This window comes from Homalodisca vitripennis, chromosome 5 (genome assembly GCF_021130785.1).
Source record: "Homalodisca vitripennis isolate AUS2020 chromosome 5, UT_GWSS_2.1, whole genome shotgun sequence".
Classification (NCBI taxonomy): Eukaryota; Metazoa; Arthropoda; class Insecta; order Hemiptera; family Cicadellidae; genus Homalodisca; species Homalodisca vitripennis.
Window position 1 is genome coordinate 94,421,908 of NC_060211.1, and position 19,482 is coordinate 94,441,389.

At 34.1% G+C, this 19,482-nt stretch overlaps 1 protein-coding gene across 2 annotated transcripts in view; it reads left to right on the top strand.

Annotated features, from left to right (window-relative positions):
* Positions 1-19,177, top strand: part of LOC124362540 — a 412,553-nt gene extending 393,376 nt beyond the window's left edge. For both annotated transcript variants that reach the window (XM_046817139.1, XM_046817140.1), the window contains exons 9-14: positions 2,296-2,530; positions 3,443-5,566; positions 9,374-9,496; positions 10,689-10,855; positions 11,890-12,095; positions 14,995-19,177. In XM_046817139.1, the coding sequence (XP_046673095.1) occupies positions 2,296-2,530; positions 3,443-5,566; positions 9,374-9,496; positions 10,689-10,855; positions 11,890-12,095; positions 14,995-15,392 (3,253 nt within the window). In that variant the 3' untranslated portion in view covers positions 15,393-19,177. The remainder of the gene's footprint in view (positions 1-2,295; positions 2,531-3,442; positions 5,567-9,373; positions 9,497-10,688; positions 10,856-11,889; positions 12,096-14,994) is intronic.
* Positions 19,178-19,482: the final 305 nt, after the last annotated feature.

Here is a 19,482-nt window from a genome sequence, read left to right on the forward strand (position 1 = left end):
GAAAGCACAAGTAGCAAGCTGCAGGCTAATATTAGATGATAATAGTAGTTTGTGCAGAGGAAGTATGTGGTGAGGAAGGCTCCACCACAATGCAAGCAGTAAGTGATAGAACAGTAAGGCGGCAGAGCTGTAGTGGTTATGGTACAAGCATATATGGTAAATATTTTACTGACACTAGTAAATGAAAATATACTATTGTATTAAAACAGTGCTACACATATCAAAAAGTGTTATATTATTGACTCTGTCTAGCCTCTTAGCTTTTAATAATGCATGTGACTTGGATAAAATAAAAGTATTTTACTGTGTTGACAAGTGCCTGTGACACCACAACAACTGTAATTTTTTAGATTTTATTTATTATAATTGCTAATTGTTAAGATTTTTATTTTAGATTGTTTTTTGTGTTGTTTATTTGTCTGGTTATTATTGTTAAGAGGATTTAGTGCTGTAACGTGTACCTACATGTATTTATGTTTTCTTGTACCTGTATGTACAGGCTTAGGATTAGTTTACAATTCTGACAAAGTCAATTGCACTGTTATATGTGACTAAAGACTAGTAGAGATCTTGGATCTACGCACAGTGAATATTATTAAATTATGCACCACCGCTCAGTTGCTCTCCAGCTCCACTTTTGCTGGTATCATGGTTGAGGCCTAAGGGTTGGATTGTTATGACCAGATCAGGAAGGGGGGGGGAATGGGAGGGAAGCTGTTAAGCACAAACGAGTTATGGGTGGTAGACGAATGCCTGTATTTGCAAAAGTTGTCTTTGGCTAATAAGCGGAGGGATTCTGTCTCAAATAGTTTATGCCAGGTGTGGAAAGAAGCATTTATGTTACTATAAAAATTATTATTAATCAGAGTGTGTTGCATGTCTTCAACATATTAGTTGAGTGTTAGCAAAGACTATTACTCAAGGGGCTGAACAATATTCATTTCTATATGTATGTCTGCACGTGTAAAAAATGTATAGACCTGTAGACTTGGAAATTTTTATAAAACTTCATTTTGTACAAAGAACGTAAGTTTAGTGATGGTGCATGTTATTCCATGGGATTTGGCTGTGAGTTAATGAACATTTTTGCTTTGGTATTTTGTGTAACCATTATGGCATGAAGAGAAAATCATAAAATAAACCAGTTTGTAAACACGCTGAGTTCAAGTGTTCTGGTAAGTGTTCCCCTTCTGTCTGTCTGTCTGTGAGTTTATGTTCCACTTTGCATCAAGAACAAATTGAGCTATGGACTTGATTTTTGCATTTTTGATGATGTGCATATTGGTGAGCCTTTACATGGCCTTACTATCCACAGGATATCTCAATAACTATTTTAACTGTAGACTTCAAATTTTGCATGAAATTTCATTTCTACTTGGATAAGAACTGTTCGATGAAGGTGGATGTCCATCGATGGGATTTGACTGAGCGTCATTGAAGTTTATCACTTAGTAGACTGGCAGATTTTCTCTTCTGTCTGCTTGGGAGCTGTAAACATTTTTCCCCTGTCTGATATCTTGGATCTGCTACCTGGTCATTGATGTTTTCCATTCTTCTAGGTTGCATTTTAAATATAGTAAAAAGAAAACTGTCTAATTATAGGAAACCTATTACATTATAGGCTTCTATCTTTGGAGATGGTATGTCAGCTGTTATAAAGGAGCATTTTAATTCAAGAGCTTGTCACATAACAGTGATTTTCTAATACTTTCTAAAGAGTATCCAGAAGCGTATCTGGCTGCATTTTAAACTTTAGAAATATGTTCTTACCTTTTTAGTTCCAAACTTGTTCTTCAATTCTTTATAACAAGCTAAACACATTATTAGGGATAGTTCAAGCAGAAAAAATTTTCCAGTATTAAAAATATCACAAAAACGTGTTGTAACTCACCAGGTAGTTCACATATTAAACAGCCAAAATATTCTTTAAAAAAATTTAATGTCAAGTTCATTAGTGATAACGTATTTATATTATAATTAGAATCATGTTCTATTAATTAAAAATAGTTATATGAATTCGATAAACACAAATAAGTCATGAACATATAAGTATATGACATAAATGGTCAGTTTGGTGTGAATATTTGTAGTCGACAGAAGTCAGTCAATACTGATATACGTGATTAACATGTTGACTGCGGCACACATCCTAGTGTGCAGGCTTATTAGACGTCTTGGGATTGCTTAGTATAGAAGAATGTGCCAAGGAGGCCAAATGTTGCGTACTGAAAAATTACTAAACAACATCACTCTGAATTTTTGTTGTTGTAGATTTAATGTTTTCCGGATGTGTAGGTTATTCTGTCGGCCGGAGGATGAGGTAGGAGAGGGAGTCATTCAAGCAAGAGAGCGTGGACTGCGCAGTTCTTCCGAGACATCAGTATTTGACTTCCGGGAGAGTGACTCGGATGGGGAGACGGGCTCGGAACGTCAGAGTCTAACAGATATGCGCAAGGACCGAGACCGTCGGCTACAGGAGAGACAACAGACCACAACAGTGCCCTCACCAGACCCAGTAGCCGAGGACTTTGTAAGTGAATGTAACATTCAAAATACATTTCTTAATGTGAAATGACACCCCTTTAAAGTCATTGTTGGTTTATTGTTTGTGATACAGCATTAAAGAAAGTCATACTGTTAATTTAAAATCCCTTTGAACCTGTGATCTGAAGGCCCGGTTATTTTGGTAAATCTACCTCTGTGATTATATGCTAAATTATTGCACTTTGGCCTAAATCTTGAATGTTTGTATTAGAAAAAATAATTACTACAATTTTGAATGTCGTTACATTAAAAAAAAACTGTCAGTAGTGTTAAAACAAACATAATATTATCAAAAGACAAATCAGTGTATTGAAAACAAAACCACTGTAAAAAGGCCCATCTTTATGTAAAAATATTTGTCTCTTGTTGAAACTTTGTATAAAGTGTAATTCAATTTGATCTCTATTACTATTCATATAAATTTATTGCAAAAAAAAGTAAAATAAAATTCAAATTTTACTATCTTTTGAGTTTAAAAATTGAATTTTTATGAATAATCACATGAATTATGAGCAACATTATATTTACACAGTTTTTGGGGAGCATGGACACTGATGTTTCTAATGGTAATATCTTAATAACGTTTATACTTAGTTTTTTGTATTATGAAGCGTTTGTTGCAATTTATCAATTGCAAAAATGGTAGACAGTTTTAAATTAACTTTATGTAATTAACATTAAAGAATTGACATTTCTAATTATACCTAAGTATATTTATTTTTCATTCAAAGGACAACTTATAAAGCAATTTGAGTTATCTAAAGATATCTAATGGTTAACAATCAATGAATAGTCATTCAAAATAATGACAAATTAGGGTCAATTTATTAGTGTAATATTGTTTAAATTCTTTTAACCTTAGTCTTGAAATATTTTAACTGTATTTTGTTTCTTCTAGGTTGGTGATTCTGAACCAATTGATGATTCATTTTGGAGTGGCATGTGTGATCAGTTTGTAACTCAGCTACAGAAAGGAGGCAATAAAGTTAGAAAACGTGGCAGGCAGAAAAAATGGGTCTACCCTTCACTTACTAAATCGGAATCTTTAGAGACAATAGAACAACTTGATGAGGTTAAATCTGAATCATCTTCTGCTTTTGTAGATCCTGAAGTGGGAACCATTAATGCGGAAAACGATGTTACAGAAAATAATGAAGTTGGTGAAGATGTCAAAGTAATGCCTGATGAGGCACATGGAACATTGCATGTGTCTACAGAGAACTTGGTCTCACCTAAAGACAATGTATGTACGCTTGAACAAATTTTGCACTCTCCAAAGGAAGATTTTTCCATTCCTAAAGTCAGTGTTAAGAAAGAAGAAGAATCTTCTGATGAAGATGCACCTCTGTCTTTACGACAGACTGAGTTAAAAAAGGTAAAAGAAACCAAGTCAAATGTTGAGTGCAGTGGTAATGAAGATAAATCGCTTGTGAATATTCCTCCAGAATTGAACACACTCAATATAAGTTTAGACAATATTAAACAAGAAGATTTGAAGACTGAAGATTTAAATCAAGAAAACAAAGAATCATCTGAAAGTGAAGCTGAATCAAGTGCCGATGATGAAAGTACAACATCTGTTGCAAAACGACTACGAGTGAGAAAACCAAAGGAAGAAACTGAGAGTAAAAGAAAAACTAGATCTAGTGAGAAAGAAAATGCAAACACTTCTCAGAAAGGTGGACGAAAAAAGAAAGAGGAAAAGAAGAAATCTCTTTATGGCGATGGATCTGAATTTAGACCTGGATGGGAAGCAGAAGTTTATAGGTATAAAAGGTCTCTAAGAATGCCTGCTAGGCTAATCAATATTGCAGGCCCACAAAGCTGGCCCAGGCTTTCCGTGTCCTTGCCTGATTTAGATCCTGATTCGCCCATGACACTTGATTCAGATTTATCTCTTCAAAATAAAAAATTTGAAAGTGATGGGGAGTCAACACCAACAAAGACAAGACCTAAAGATTCACCAAAGAATAAATTATCCCAGAAAAAAGTAGAGGAAAAAGGTGAAGAAGACTCATTTATCAATAGGTTAATTCAACGGTATGGTGGAAAAGGTAAAAAATCATTGAGGAAAGGACAGGAGAAAGATAATTCAAAGGAGAGAAAGGGTCCAAAAATTATCCCTCAATCTACAGAATTGCAATTACTTCCCACACCGAGTTTGGATTGTATAGTTAAATCTCCAGCAAAGAAACTGGATCCAAATAGTACACAAATGAAACAAACGAAAGGAAAGAAATCTAGCAAAGACAAACAAGAGAAAGATAAGCCTATTGGTTTTGATAGTCAAGAAGCTGTGTACTTAGGTTATTTTCGTAAGAAAACTGTGGCTGATTTTAGGGATGCATTTGCTAAACACAACGGTGGATTTGCGACAGAGCATGAACTTCCTCCAATAATGCTAAAATCTAGAACACGGACCCAGACTAGAATTTTAACACAACGGGCAACAATACGGGAAGTATTTGGTGACGATAGACCCGCCTCTGCTCCACCTGCAGGGTGTAGAGACGAAGAGATTGAACATAATGAGAAACCATTGAGTGAAGAGAAAAAGTCAAAGAAATCAAGTGCAAAGAGTAAAGCAATCCTCAGTAAACGGAATAGTACAAGTGGGATGTCTCCTGTGACTAGGTCAGGATTGCGGAATGCTGCTGTTCTGAGGAGCAACAAGGCCGTTCTCAAATCCAAACAACACCTTCTCCATGGAGGCGAAAGAAGAAAAAGAAGTAAAGACCTTATCAAAGCCTTTACTTCTAATAAGAAGTATCATCAGGATCCGCCGGAGAAGCAGAGTTCAATCATGGAAGCTGTAGTGAAACTGGAACCTATTGAAACTACAACCAAAGTTGTTGAAGAGGAGCCTGAGCCTGTCTTAGTGAGTAGTAAAAGACTGAAATATCGAAGTGTTAGAAGAAAATTAAAGTCATCTGGTTTCGATTACATCAGGAAAAAGAAGAAGCAACAATTAAAGAAAGAAGGGGACACCGAATCTGTGAAGGAAAGAAAGGAAAAGAAAAAGGTGAGATTTAACTTTTATTTGTGTATTTTATTTCATAAAATTATTAAATGGTTAACACGTTGATTGTGGCAGACGCCTTACCATGCAGAACATGAGAGAGAGTAGTAAGTCTCACTATGTATAGACCGCAGTGAAGGTGATAAAAGATCTTGATGCTATGGTTAACAAAATATTAATTGTAGATACAGCTATAGAAAGTAAATTAATAAATTACTGCAAAAGAACAGTTAGAAAAACTCTTTTGAGTATTGAAGTAAACATTTGTTTTTAATAAGTAAATAGTTTATAATCTGTATGATGTAACTCTCCTGGACACTCAGTTACTCAGCTTTGGAACTGGCTCAAAGCACTCTCAACAGCCCGAAACTGTCTTCTTGATGAATCACCTACCCCACTAAATAAACTAACTTTTGAGTATTGAAGTAAACATTTGTTTTTAATAAGTAAATAGTTTATAATCTGTATGATGTAACACTCCTGGACACTCAGTTACTCAGCTTTGGAACTGGCTCAAAGCACTCTCAACAGCCCGAAACTGTCTTCTTGATGAATCACCTACCCCACTAAATAAACTAACTTTTGAGTATTGAAGTAAACATTTGTTTTTAATAAGTAAATAGTTTATAATCTGTATGATGTAACACTCCTGGACACTCAGTTACTCAGCTTTGGAAAACTGGCTCAAAGCACTCTCAACAGCCCGAAACTGGCTTCTTGATGAATCACCTACCCCACTAAATAAACTAACTTTTGAGTATTGAAGTAAACATTTGTTTTTAATAAGTAAATAGTTTATAATCTGTATGATGTAACACTCCTGGACACTCAGTTACTCAGCTTTGGAACTGGCTCAAAGCACTCTCAACAGCCCGAAACTGTCTTCTTGATGAATCACCTACTCCACTAAATAAACTAACTTTTGAGTATTGAAGTAAACATTTGTTTTTAATAAGTAAATAGTTTATAATCTGTATGATGTAACACTCCTGGACACTCAGTTACTCAGCTTTGGAACTGGCTCAAAGCACTCTCAACAGCCCGAAACTGGCTTCTTGATGAATCACCTACCCCACTAAATAAACTAACTTTTGAGTATTGAAGTAAACATTTGTTTTTAATAAGTAAATAGTTTATAATCTGTATGATGTAACACTCCTGGACACTCAGTTACTCAGCTTTGGAACTGGCTCAAAGCACTCTCAACAGCCTGAAACTGGCTTCTTGATGATGAATCACCTACCCCACTAAATAAACTAACTTTTGAGTATTGAAGTAAACATTTGTTTTTAATAAGTAAATAGTTTATAATCTGTATGATGTAACACTCCTGGACACTCAGTTACTCAGCTTTGGAACTGGCTCAAAGCACTCTCAACAGCCCGAAACTGTCTTCTTGATGAATCACCTACCCCACTAAATAAACTAACTTTTTTACCCGAATCATAATTTTCTAAATATGATCAAATATTTTAAAAGTCCATAAATAATAAGATAAACAGTACTAAAAAGGGGAGAATTTGTAACAATAAAGTTAGTTTTATATATCAATATGATAATGAAATTACATTTCAGATGTATAACAGTCTTAAAAAATTATTATATCAATGTAGTTTGTTACTGACATGATTTTCATATAACGAGTATCACAAGGGAAACTTGTGTTTTGCGTTATAACAGTACCGTCACTTGGAAGATTGGACTTCCACGTCTAAAGTCTGACTGAGGGTGGCTAATACGCTTCCTAGAAATAAGTAATCAATGAGTTTCACCTCTTTTCCATTCTGATACGTAATGTACAGTGCTCGAATCAATGGTACTGATTCTGGTGATGTGTATTAAACTGTACGGTTTGCATATTTTGCATGTCCAAGGTTGAAATTCTCTCTTGTCTTATCAGATATGAAATACATACATTTATTTTCCGCAGTGGATAAGAAAAACACATACTATATTATTTAAACTTGGAAAAATACACTACCATTATATTGAGTAGTGTGGCAGCGTAACAAAATAAATTATAAGAAAAAATATGTCAGTAACAGTCTTTTTCTAACTCTGAAAATAATCCATTGACTGTGTCGTCTGCTACTCATTTCTCATACATGAAATAAATAAATATTTTTATGTTTGAAGCCATATATTAGGACCATACTTACAAAAATGTAACCACATTATTATACATTTAATATTTAAATCAAAGTCACTTGAGTCTTAACTAAACTATAAACAAACAAATCCATGTATAAAACCCTCAAATTTATATATCCACCCTACCCACACTATCACACACACACACTCACCACATTTGGTGGACTTTACAATATTTTTGCAGACATTGAAGTTTAAACTTTAACTTAATACATTTTGAAAGAAATTTGCATTATCAAACAAAAAAATCCATATTTTAAACTCTGATCAGAAAATTTTAAGCGTAGCTCAATCTTTTATGCACAGTGGCAACTAATTAAAATATTTTGGATTGATCAAAAGCATAGCAAACTACAAATAGGCCCTCTACAAAATGTTGACTCATCCTTTTGTTTATACTCTAATTGATAAGTGGGGATCCTGAAATTGTTAAGTATGGAACTAAATTTTAAGGTGATTTTGTTTGAATATGAATTATTTATTGTTACCTACTCTAATAAACATTATTATTATATACAAGATATTTGACATATAAATCAGCCTGCTAGAAAGTTTTTTTTCCTAGTTCGTTACAAAAATTAACAACAACAAGGAACAGGCTGAGATGGGAATTTGGTTTCCTATTCACTGTGTAAAATTGTAACAGAATGTAATTGTATTTTAAGCTATTGTTGAATGAATTCATGAAAATAATTATTAACCCGTGTATTATTATTTTACATTGATTGTTAGTGTTTCGTGTATTATTTGTTTTTTATGCAAAACAGAGCCATTAGTTAAAAATTTCATCAATTCAACTCAATAGTGACATAATCCAGTTTGGTAAAAAAAGAAAACAGTTTGCAATAATGTATAAACTGCATTGTGAGATAGATGAAAAACTAATCACATTTTCTGCCAATACTCTGTTAAAACTATTATGCCTTATACAAAAATCTACTTATATAGATATATTTTATATATTAATTATATATATATATATATATATATATATATATATATATATATAATTTTAATTTGTATCAAATTACAATATTAGTAAGGTTATATAGTATAGTAATGGATGTGAGAACATACATTTTACTTTTTTAAGAGTAACCAAGAATTCTCTCATAAATATTAATTACACGGATATAATTGTAATAGCAATGAAATAAATGCAAGCCCTTAGGTAAAATTTATTAGAAAAAGGAACCCTTCTTGTAAAATAAGATCTTCTTATTTTACAAGGCCAATTAAACTATGTAAGTGGCATAAGTATGTTTATTGAAACTATAGAATGCTGTTTTGCTACTCTGGACACAGCTAGTTTTTCATACTAATTAAATGAGACAATTAAGAAAAATTGTCAGGAATAAAAGAGTTAATTAAATTCATCATCTTACTTTAACATTCTTCCTTGTAAAACTATTTTTATTGTTAACTAAGAAAAAGATTGCTTGCAGGCTGCTCTTATATTTTGTACTTTTTTCGTAGATTATGTACATTATGGAAAACATTAGATGCAAGAACTGTTGTTTCGTAGCTAGTGTGTTTCCAAATGGCTATGAATGGACTGTGCAGCAACCAAAGGCACTTAAATAATTCTATTATCAACATAAATTATATTTGATCCTACAGCAATGAATGTTAGGTTAACAAAAATGTGTTTCTGTGAAGATTGTTCCTCTGAAACTGAACCTGGAGTCAGAGGAGGACATACAGAACGAGATCAAGTGTTGGGTGATCAACAAGGGCCTGGGAGAGACGGTACTTCATCGGGCGGCAAGGCTAGGCTACACGGTAAGTTACAATACACATCCCACCCGACAGAGTACATGATAGTCTGAGGTATTTAAGCGTGGGGTCATATTTGACAAACCACCAAGACAGGCAAACAAAAAAATTCCATAAGGAAATGCATAGCAACGTGTTCCCCATCGGGCACACAACGCGATTTACGAAAGCCTTATACGTATAACAATTGGGTACACAAAAGTTGTAAAAAGATCACGTGTACCTGATAAAGTACACATCAGCGTGAAAAATGAAATTGTAAAGCTTGTTAGATTAAAAGTGAGGTTTTATAATTAAGCGCTGGCTGCAGTGAAACAACCTTCAGTTTTTCTTCATAAGAAAACTTTTAATCTCATGTACTTTTACGTCCTTATTTTTTATATGTGGTAGCATTATGATGATGTCTCACTTTGAATATCTTATTAATACATTCAAACGCTTTTTTGTTTTTATTGTAAAGCTTATGCATACATTTTTATACTATTTAAATGATGAAGTACAACACAATTTTGGATTTAAAATATGAAAATGCAATTATAATGGTAAAACAATCTGAAAAAGTGTTTTTAGGTTTATTGTTGATATCTTTACAGTAAGATATCTCCTATAATTAAATAAAAGGTAGAAAATGTTCATGAGGTTTAACATTGTTCTTATAGAGCTAAAATCAAGAGGGCTACCATTACAGCCGGCTCTTAAGTGGTCTCTCTCTCTCTTGATAAGGGCATAGTTTTCTCTTGAAGGTCAGAACAATTCTTTTCTTGATATATAAGTATCATAAAATCAAAGATGTTTTGATCTTTCAAATTCAAAATTTTTAAAACAAGAACAGATATACTTGCAGCAAATTATTGAGTTTTTCAACGCCATATGCAAGTATATTGTTATGGTGGAGAGTGAGATAATCCCAATACTTGTGAACTGTGGCGGATTAAATTACTCACAGGTTTAGGTTTCCCAAATTGTCGTTCCTGTTATTTTTGTAAAAACTGAAATCTGATATGATACAGTAATAGTAATAATTTTGTGTAACTTACTGTAACTATTCATTTTTCAATTTGTTTCCAATATGTAATATGGAACCTAATGCCACTGTGGCTAATATTTGTGACAGATATTGTTGGTTTATATGAATAATATTAAATATTTCTGATATCGTTGCATGTATTTGGCACTGATGTATGACGATGGTGTACAGGACATTGCAGCCTACTGCCTGGAGAGGATGGACCACAACCCCTCTCCCCGAGACAACGCGGGCTACACACCACTACACGAGGCCTGCTCCAAGGGGCGACTAGATATTGCACGGCTGCTTCTTCTCTATGGAGCTGATGTCAGCGACAGTGCTCAGGGTGGTATCAGGTAGGCTGCTCTTTCTTCCAAGTTACTGCCTCCAAAGCCTCATAAGAAATTTTGTATTAATATACCAAAAGTTAACTTATTAGTGCAACGATTAAGAAGTGTAAATGGATCCTTTTAGTACTATTTTCTCAGAAGCCCAAGTAAAGAAGAGGTCCTCTAATCATTCTTACAAAGAATGAGAACTATCCACGAGCCTATAATCAGTTCACACATGTTAAATATTTGATTTGGCAACAAAAACATGGTATTAAGTGCTTGAAGATATGTTTCCTTCAACTGTTCTATTTTGGTGCTAAAAAGTATTTTTTGTACTATGACAAGAAATTTGATGAGATTGAATGTAGGCTACAAAAATTATCTCATGGCATTTGATCATAGTGATCTGTAACAATCTAACTTACACCATCACAAGAAGTTTGATGACATTGAGTATAGAACCGTTATTTCCTGCCATTTGGTCATAATCATAAACAATTTATCAAACCGTAATGTTTACATTACTTAAGCATCAAAGAATGTCAGTAATGCTGTCAAGGTGGTGGTTTTTGCAGTCTTCCATCAACATGTTTTAACACTCATTTGCAACCAAAGTTGTGATACCATATGTTCCATTACATTTTTTACAAACATTTTTTTATAATTTGAGTAAAATGAACTAAGATATCTATAACTGTAAATCAGTGATTTCACAAATTTCTCCATTAAATTTTACCATTGCTTAATGCCATATTCACTTAGCATGTCATCTCAGTGAAGCCAAAAATTGTTTATAAATTTCAATTGGTTTGTGGTTTTTCATAAATGAAGATTTCATAATGTGAGAGGATTTTCTATTGTACTAATCATGAAATTTCACCATTTACAAAGTAGAAGCAGCTCAATCAATCAAAGCCAATGATCAATCCTATGTCAATCAGTGTTAGCTGATTAACGAGTCGTTTCACTACCATTTTGCAAGAAAAAATGTTATTTACCATTTGTACAGTCCTAATAGTTTCCTACCCCTTGTGCACTAACAGATCCTGTTGTTATAGGCCCCTGCACGAGGCTGCGGAGAGTGGTTGTGTGGAGCTGATCCGTTTGCTGCTGTCATATGGAGCTGACCCTCAGTTGGCAACATACTCTGGCCTCACACCCCTTGCTCTCTCACACCACCACCCCGAGGCGAGAACCCTTCTACAGAACCACCTGGCTGATGTTCAAGGCCAACCTTCCTCTCCGTGGCAGGTTCTCCATGCAGGTAGGATGACCATTTGACTCATAATATTGAACCCTTTGAATGTCAATAGTTATTATCATGTGATTTTAAAGAGAACTTTGCTTATTGATAGCTAACTTTGCCACTCAAATATCAAGATGATGCCAGCCTGAAAGGAAAGTTCCTCCTGAAGGATACTGACTCTGTGAAGATGCTTCCTCAGGTGACCATGTCCTGTAATCAAACCCATAACCCGAGGAGACACCAATCTACTTAGTGAGATAAGGGGACTGTAGAACCATTTTCATTCTCAGACCTGGATGCAGCCTCCACCATCTCTCATGTTCAGCGTAAACCCATTTCAAGACAGCCACCAAGGATTCGCACCTAGAAATGCCACAGAACGCTTGAGGTCCAATTATATTGAACACTGAGGCCAAGTTGGCAAGAGCATCAGCTCGTTCGTACTCAGGGATCCCCTCATGACCAGGAACCCAACAAATAGTTACATTGTTGATTCTGGCAAAGGAGGAAATGACTTGATAGCAATCCCAGTCTGTGAAAATACTAATCGTCTTTCTCCTTTACCACAGACGAAGATTCTCACCAGCACACTCCATAATGGCTGTGACTTCTGCCTGAAAGACTATGGGATAAGAACTCATTGCTTAGCTCCCTACATGGTCTCACTCCCACAATTCCAACATCTGTGTCACTTTTTGTTTTAGAGCCGGCTGTGAACCATTCAAGCTTTCCCTATGATCAATTCTTTCTAGAAGGTATAACAATCTTTAAAGGTTTGTCATAAGAAAATTTTTGTGGCATTTGATCAGAGATCATGTGCAGGGAATTTCCCTGAATCAGGATGCTAACTATGCTGTGCCCACTCCTTCAGCCTGAGGCCGACCAAAGTCCTGTCTGCACTAAGTCTAGAGTTGTGCCCGGCGCACTTAGAAAAGCCCCAGTGTTCGCAAGGCAAGCCGTCTTTTGGATGCCAGCCAGACCAGCTACTGTTATCTTTACCTATGTTTTTGACCGCCAGACTACAGCCCCAAACGTTTAGTGCAGGTCTGACCACAGAGACATAAAGCTTTATATGCAGAGATCCCCTGGAGCTTTATATGAACTAAACGAGTTAATCGCCCACTCAATTCTTCTGAAGGTTATTATACGACACGCCAAATTGTGAGTGAGTAGCACGCCCCGTAGGTCTCCTTCTATAGCTGAGTGGTTGATCCTTCTGATAATTAATACAGTAAGGAAGTTGTGTTCCCATCATAACTTTTAGAATTCTCTCTGGTTCAGTAATATGTCTGCCTTGATTGTCCTTGAGACCACCAAGCGGCAAGATGGGATTTTTGCTGATAGCTTCCCAGCTTGGCTTGCACAACCCTGCACACTGTCAGTGTCAGTGCAAAGTTTCTTCCAGGTAAATCTCTTAACCGTATGAACCTCGCAGTTATACAGTGCAAGAGCCTCATGGTAGGTTTCCCAACTACTCCAAGTTTTTTGCTCTCCTGAATAAAGCCCTGACTCTCTTCCTCAAAGAGGCCAGTTCAGAGCTCCACCAGGCTAGTTTGCATCTCCTCCTGTTAATAACAGAACAACTGAGATCAAATGAACCCACAATTGAAGAAGTCAGACTGTCTGTAGATTTATCCAGCTGTACTGTATTGTGAATCCGTTTCTGGTTACTACCGTCGGATTCTAGTTGTACTCTTAGATTTTCCTTGTATGACACCCAGTTTGTGTTTCTCGGATTTCTATTCTGAACTTTTTCAAGTTCTAGATAAAGTAGATGTGAGCAAGATCAGAGTTGGAAAGCTCGTCTGGCACTTTCCAACTCCGTATCTGACTAACCATACCCTCTGTCATCATGGTCACATCTATCACATCCTAACTCGTTCGCATGCGAAACATAGGAGCATTATCCACATTTGCGATCACTAGACATTGGCACATTATATACTCCAAAAGCGACTTACCTCTACTGTTTGTGTTGGTGTTACCCCACGCCTCACTATGCGAGATAGCATCGCAGCCAATTACAAATTCTACACCACTCCTCCTAGCATGATCCACCAAAGCAGTCATCTCTCTGGAGGGTGTGGAATCAACATCATCATATGGAAGATATGTTGCTGAAATCATCATGGTTCGTCCAGCCTGACAGTGGAGAGATCACTAGGAACAAAATTCCAGAACAGGAATGCTGTTCAACTTGTTGCTTACAATAATACAAGCTCTGGCAATTATTAACATAGGCGCTAACAATTTTTACCCCTGTCATGGGAAGCATTGATATTTTACCCTTACAAATCCAGGGGTTCGTGTATCAGAGACACATGAAATTCTTCTGCCAAAAAGCGTCTGCAGAAAACAGCTGAAGCAGCTTAACTGTGCTGCAGATTGACCTGAAGAATTTTCGTCTCCATGATTGCCACACCTTGCATCCTCAGCTGGTCTCAACCTCTACATTAACACCACCAACTGCTGAATCTTTGTCGACGATTCTATTCAAAAAGCAAGTGTGTGGTACGATTCTGGGCAGACCAGTTGAGACAAACACCTATCTCTGAGACCACCTATTTTGCTTGGGATGTTAGAATGTAATGTCTAATTTAACACTGTATATTATAGCTAGAATTTTACTGATATATAACACATACACTACCAGAAGTTACAGTAATGAGTGTTGACACTCCCAATATATTTTCATAATATCTGTTATGTTCTTACAATTGGAACTAGATAGAGAAAAACACACTTTTGTCTCTTGTGTTTTGTATAATAAATGGTAGAAAAAACATTTTTTCATCATATGCAATGTTTTGAGAAAGCAAATTGAAGTTTGTACTTCCATTGTATATTTAATAAAGTTGCTTTTTCAAGCAGTGTTTACTCGTACATTAGTGTCTAACAGGATTTTCTGTACACTTAGATCCTGTGACGCTGGGGAATGACGTACTGGCTGATCCCCCATCTCCAGACCCCTGTGAGGGAGAAGTGGAGGTGGAATCGGGAGAGTTGAGCCTGCCACATCTCTATCAGCTGTTGGGTGAGCCTCTCACGGACCGCTGGGTTCTCTTCCAAGAGCTAGGGCCAGTGTTGAAGGTCAAGACCAGGGAAGCACTCATCAAACAGCTAGGGCAGAGCCATCGGCACGACTTCCGTGACCTCAAAATGACTGACTTTTACGATATGGCACGCTGCTGCAGCATTCTTGGTGTGGGTGACTATATCCTCAATCCCAAAGCCCACAAAGTGACTCTGGTAAAGTACTCGGACAGAGTGCGAGCACTGCTCAACTCGGAGAAACTATTGGTGTCCGCGAGATGACCTTAACTCTCGGTGATCGACAACAAGCGCACACATTGACATTCGTTCGGTGATACGTTAGTTAATTATATTTTAATAAGAAATTAGTCTATGATTGTTATTTGGTAAGATATTTTATATAGTTTACTCACACGACTGATAGCTTACTACATTTTTTAGTACGAATATTTTTGGTGCTTATTCTAAGAACGGTACAATATGTCTGTACTGGGAGACACACATTAAACTGAATGGCTTTCACTGTTTCTAGAAGTATTGAAAACATTTGTGTTTTCAACTCTATATATTTAGAGTGAGAAACGTAAGGTTATTGAGAACCTTGTTTGTGAAATTAATTTAAAATCTGAATTCATAGAATCATTAGTTCTGTTTTAATAAATAAAGTAATGTAATAAAGTTTGCGCTAAAGTAATAGTAATTCAGGAATTACTCTGATATACTAAACTACAGTCAGACATGATAAAATAACCAAACGTCATAATAAACTGGAGAAATATGTCTATCCTACTCACTAATGAATAATGTTCACTCCATGATATATAGTTTGCCAAATAACAAGATATATTATTTCACATTTATTTATACATTTGCTAGCTCACATGTAGTTAAAGATTAAGACAAATACTAAAATTTTATTCATGGAAAGATTACTAGACCTGATAAGATTAAAAGGTTAATTTGTAACATATAAAATCCTATACAATAGAGTTCCAGTTATCTGGTGTGGGCAACAGGACCTGTAACTGGAAAAGTCGGATTGTTTATTTCTTTGGTCTGTGCAATATCGTAACAATGGAATATTCTATAAAATATGTCATCCAGTGTGAAAACGTGTGCTATCTTCTAAGGGCCACAGTTGCAGAAACAGTAATTATAAAGAAAATACTTATTAATATACTCAACATTTTTTATTACGTAAACTCATTCATCAGTATTTATATTTATTAATGAAAATGATTGTTCATTTTAGCAGAATCAAAAGTAAATGGTTTAGCATCTACTCTTAACTGCACAGAGATTGGCTATTAGGTCACAATAGTTTTGTTTCAGCTTTATTAATCATATATCTAATCTGGACTCTATTATACAAACAAAATTTGTAAACTTTCAATGAAAATATTTAAAAAATTAGCATATTATTTTATTAATAGATAAAAGGAACGTGATGTATCAATGCTTTATGTGTTGTGTAATGTTGTTTGACTAATGCAACGTCTCATTAAAAAAATGCATCTTTATAAGCTACTCAAAATAGCAATGAATTTTATTATTGATGTTTGGATTGGAGGTATACAATATAACCTGTTTGGTAAATAGAACCCAAATTAAGTATAGTTATTATTGAAATAGTTTTATCGAATTATTTTAAAGAAGTTCATTGTTAAGAGTATCACCCTTTTTGAAGCATGGAATGCCAAGGATGAAAGCCACTATTATTACAAGAACCTTTCAGTAATCACAGAGAAAAATTGGTCTAGATAAAAATTACATTTTTTCATAACTAAATGTTTTGTATTTTTCATTGAGTCTTCAGTTCTGGGAATGAACCCTTAGTTATGTGGGGAGTCTACAATTTGGGGGTCAGCCAGTCCTCAGATCTGGAGTGATCCTGGACGATTCTTCAACTATCATAACATGTGAATTAGGTGGCATACAATTTATGAAAGCTCCTCAGTGATATTCTCCTACCAAAGATTTTTCTCTAGACCAATTCATCTCTTTAATTATTGAATGGTTCTTGTAGATGAGAGAAAAAGAAATTATAGCTTTGGGTGAATATTAGCCTTGCAAAAGGCAAAATTAAAGAAAACTCTGAGGTTAATAAATATAATTAAAATAATTTATTACATTTAAAAAATGTTGTTAAATAAAGTAAAGGTTATAATTGTTTATAGCCAAATTTTAATAAGTTTTTCTATTTAATACTTCCAATTGTCAGGTTGTCATTACTACATAGCAAGTGAGATTGATGAGGTACATGAGATTGACACAAATACAACCTCATGCATCATTGTATTAGTAACTCATGTATTAATATCGTTTGACACTCATACATGAGGTTGGCAAATGGCACATGTCACAATTGTAATAATTTTGCATATGGGTAGTTTGATAAATACACCTTATAAAACCAAAATTGTTCTTCCATAAACAAATATAAAACAGTTGCAAAATATTTTAAGCTATTTTAAAGTCACTAATGTTTCCATAAAAGACGTTAAAACATATTTTGAAATAAGTTTTTACAAAGAGTTTGCTGCTTACTATATGTTTGGTGATACTTTTTTATAAAATTCCTGAAATTTTCAATAAGATTTAAATAAAAAAATCCTTACATTGTTGTATAAATTTGTCAGTAAAAACACAATTATTACCAAGTGTATTGTAAATTTTATGCATTTCATCCAATACAAAATATTGGAAGAGAACTAAAAAAACACTATAAAACATACATTTTAAAGTTTAATAAACACTTAACTATACATATTTTTATGTCTTTTCTGTATGTACAAAGTCCTTATTTTTACAGTTTTACACTGTTCAAGAATACTTTGGTATAGTAATGTAATTATAATAACAATAATTGCATTAAAATTGCTGCCTTTTTAAAATAAAAAACCTTTAGATGCAGTTTAAAATTTAAAAAATATTCTGAAGGTTGGTTAAACGTAAATACTATTGTTCAACACCCCTCAAGTATTGTATTTAAGTTCACAAACATGGTTTGATAGGACAGAAATGTGATGAACATGTAATTTTGACTCAGCTATTCCTTTCTAGCCTTAAAGTTAATGTGGTGCGAATTGAGTGCAATTTTCCTAAATAGCCAAATCATAGATTGTTATTTAGTTTTAATGTACAACGTATATAAATAAGTACACATTTAACTATAAATTTCCCACTGTACATTGTATATAACAAAAGAACTAGCAGGTGACTGTAAAGTGATGTAAATATGGCATATTACTTTTGTTGGTTGCGAGATTTTGTAAATAAAAATTATTTTGGTAGCTGCTTTTTAGACGGGACATGAAATTCTCAATGTAATCAAATGATCATGACATTAGTTTAAACACTGGCTAGATTTTTAATGTAAGGCTTCTCAGTGTACTGTGATGTTTCATGTATTTTTAATATGGATGTGATGGTAACGTTGGCAGAACAAGGCTCATTTCTGGCCTATTGAACATATCTCCAGAAATTAAGTATACTTTGAAATTGTAAGTATTGTAAATATTTAAATTTTTACGTTGTGTTATAATGAGATTGTTTTACCTGTAGTATTTTATATTCTAATTGTCTGCTTTGTATATTTTGTACCAAGAAGTCACATGCTACAAATGTGAATTTTTTGTTGGCATCGGTGTAATTTAAAATATTGATGTTAATAAATTGAGTATAAAAAGATATTAACAATAAGATAATAAAACATATTTACTTTTTAACACATTTAATTATTAGCGATTACTTTACCACAATGTCATTCTTGCTCTTTTGTTTTGTGTAAATTTTAAATGGTTTACTTTTTGTTTTCCATGTAAATATTGATTTATTTTGTAGCCTTTAATTTCTGTTATTACTATATGTTTACTTTTTGTTTTAATAAAAATAAAAAAAACTGTGATGAAATTTCAATGTTATCGATGTTAATAGTGTGCAATTTATATTGTTTATACGATCAATGTAAATTTTAGAACATGTGAGTATTGATAATGTCTTTGAAAAATTTGTGATTGTAAAAAAATATATATATATATAAATTATACTTTACATTTCTTCCTGTTTATTTATTTATTTATTAAATACATCCAAGGTGAACTAATAACCATTTAAATAACACACCAACATTATGTCTTAATTGAAGAATAGTGGTTATTAAAATTAATTAATCTCGACTGGACTGCAAGTTATAACAATTTATGTGTTTTTGTGACAGTGTAGACTAAAAAATACTCTGTCCTACTGTTCAAATAAAGATTACTCTTGTTTTTGGTACAAATATACCAAACGGAGTTCACATTATATAAATTACAATCTTTACTTGAACTTCGAATTGGTCTTGAACTTCGTCATGACAAGGCATGCCTTT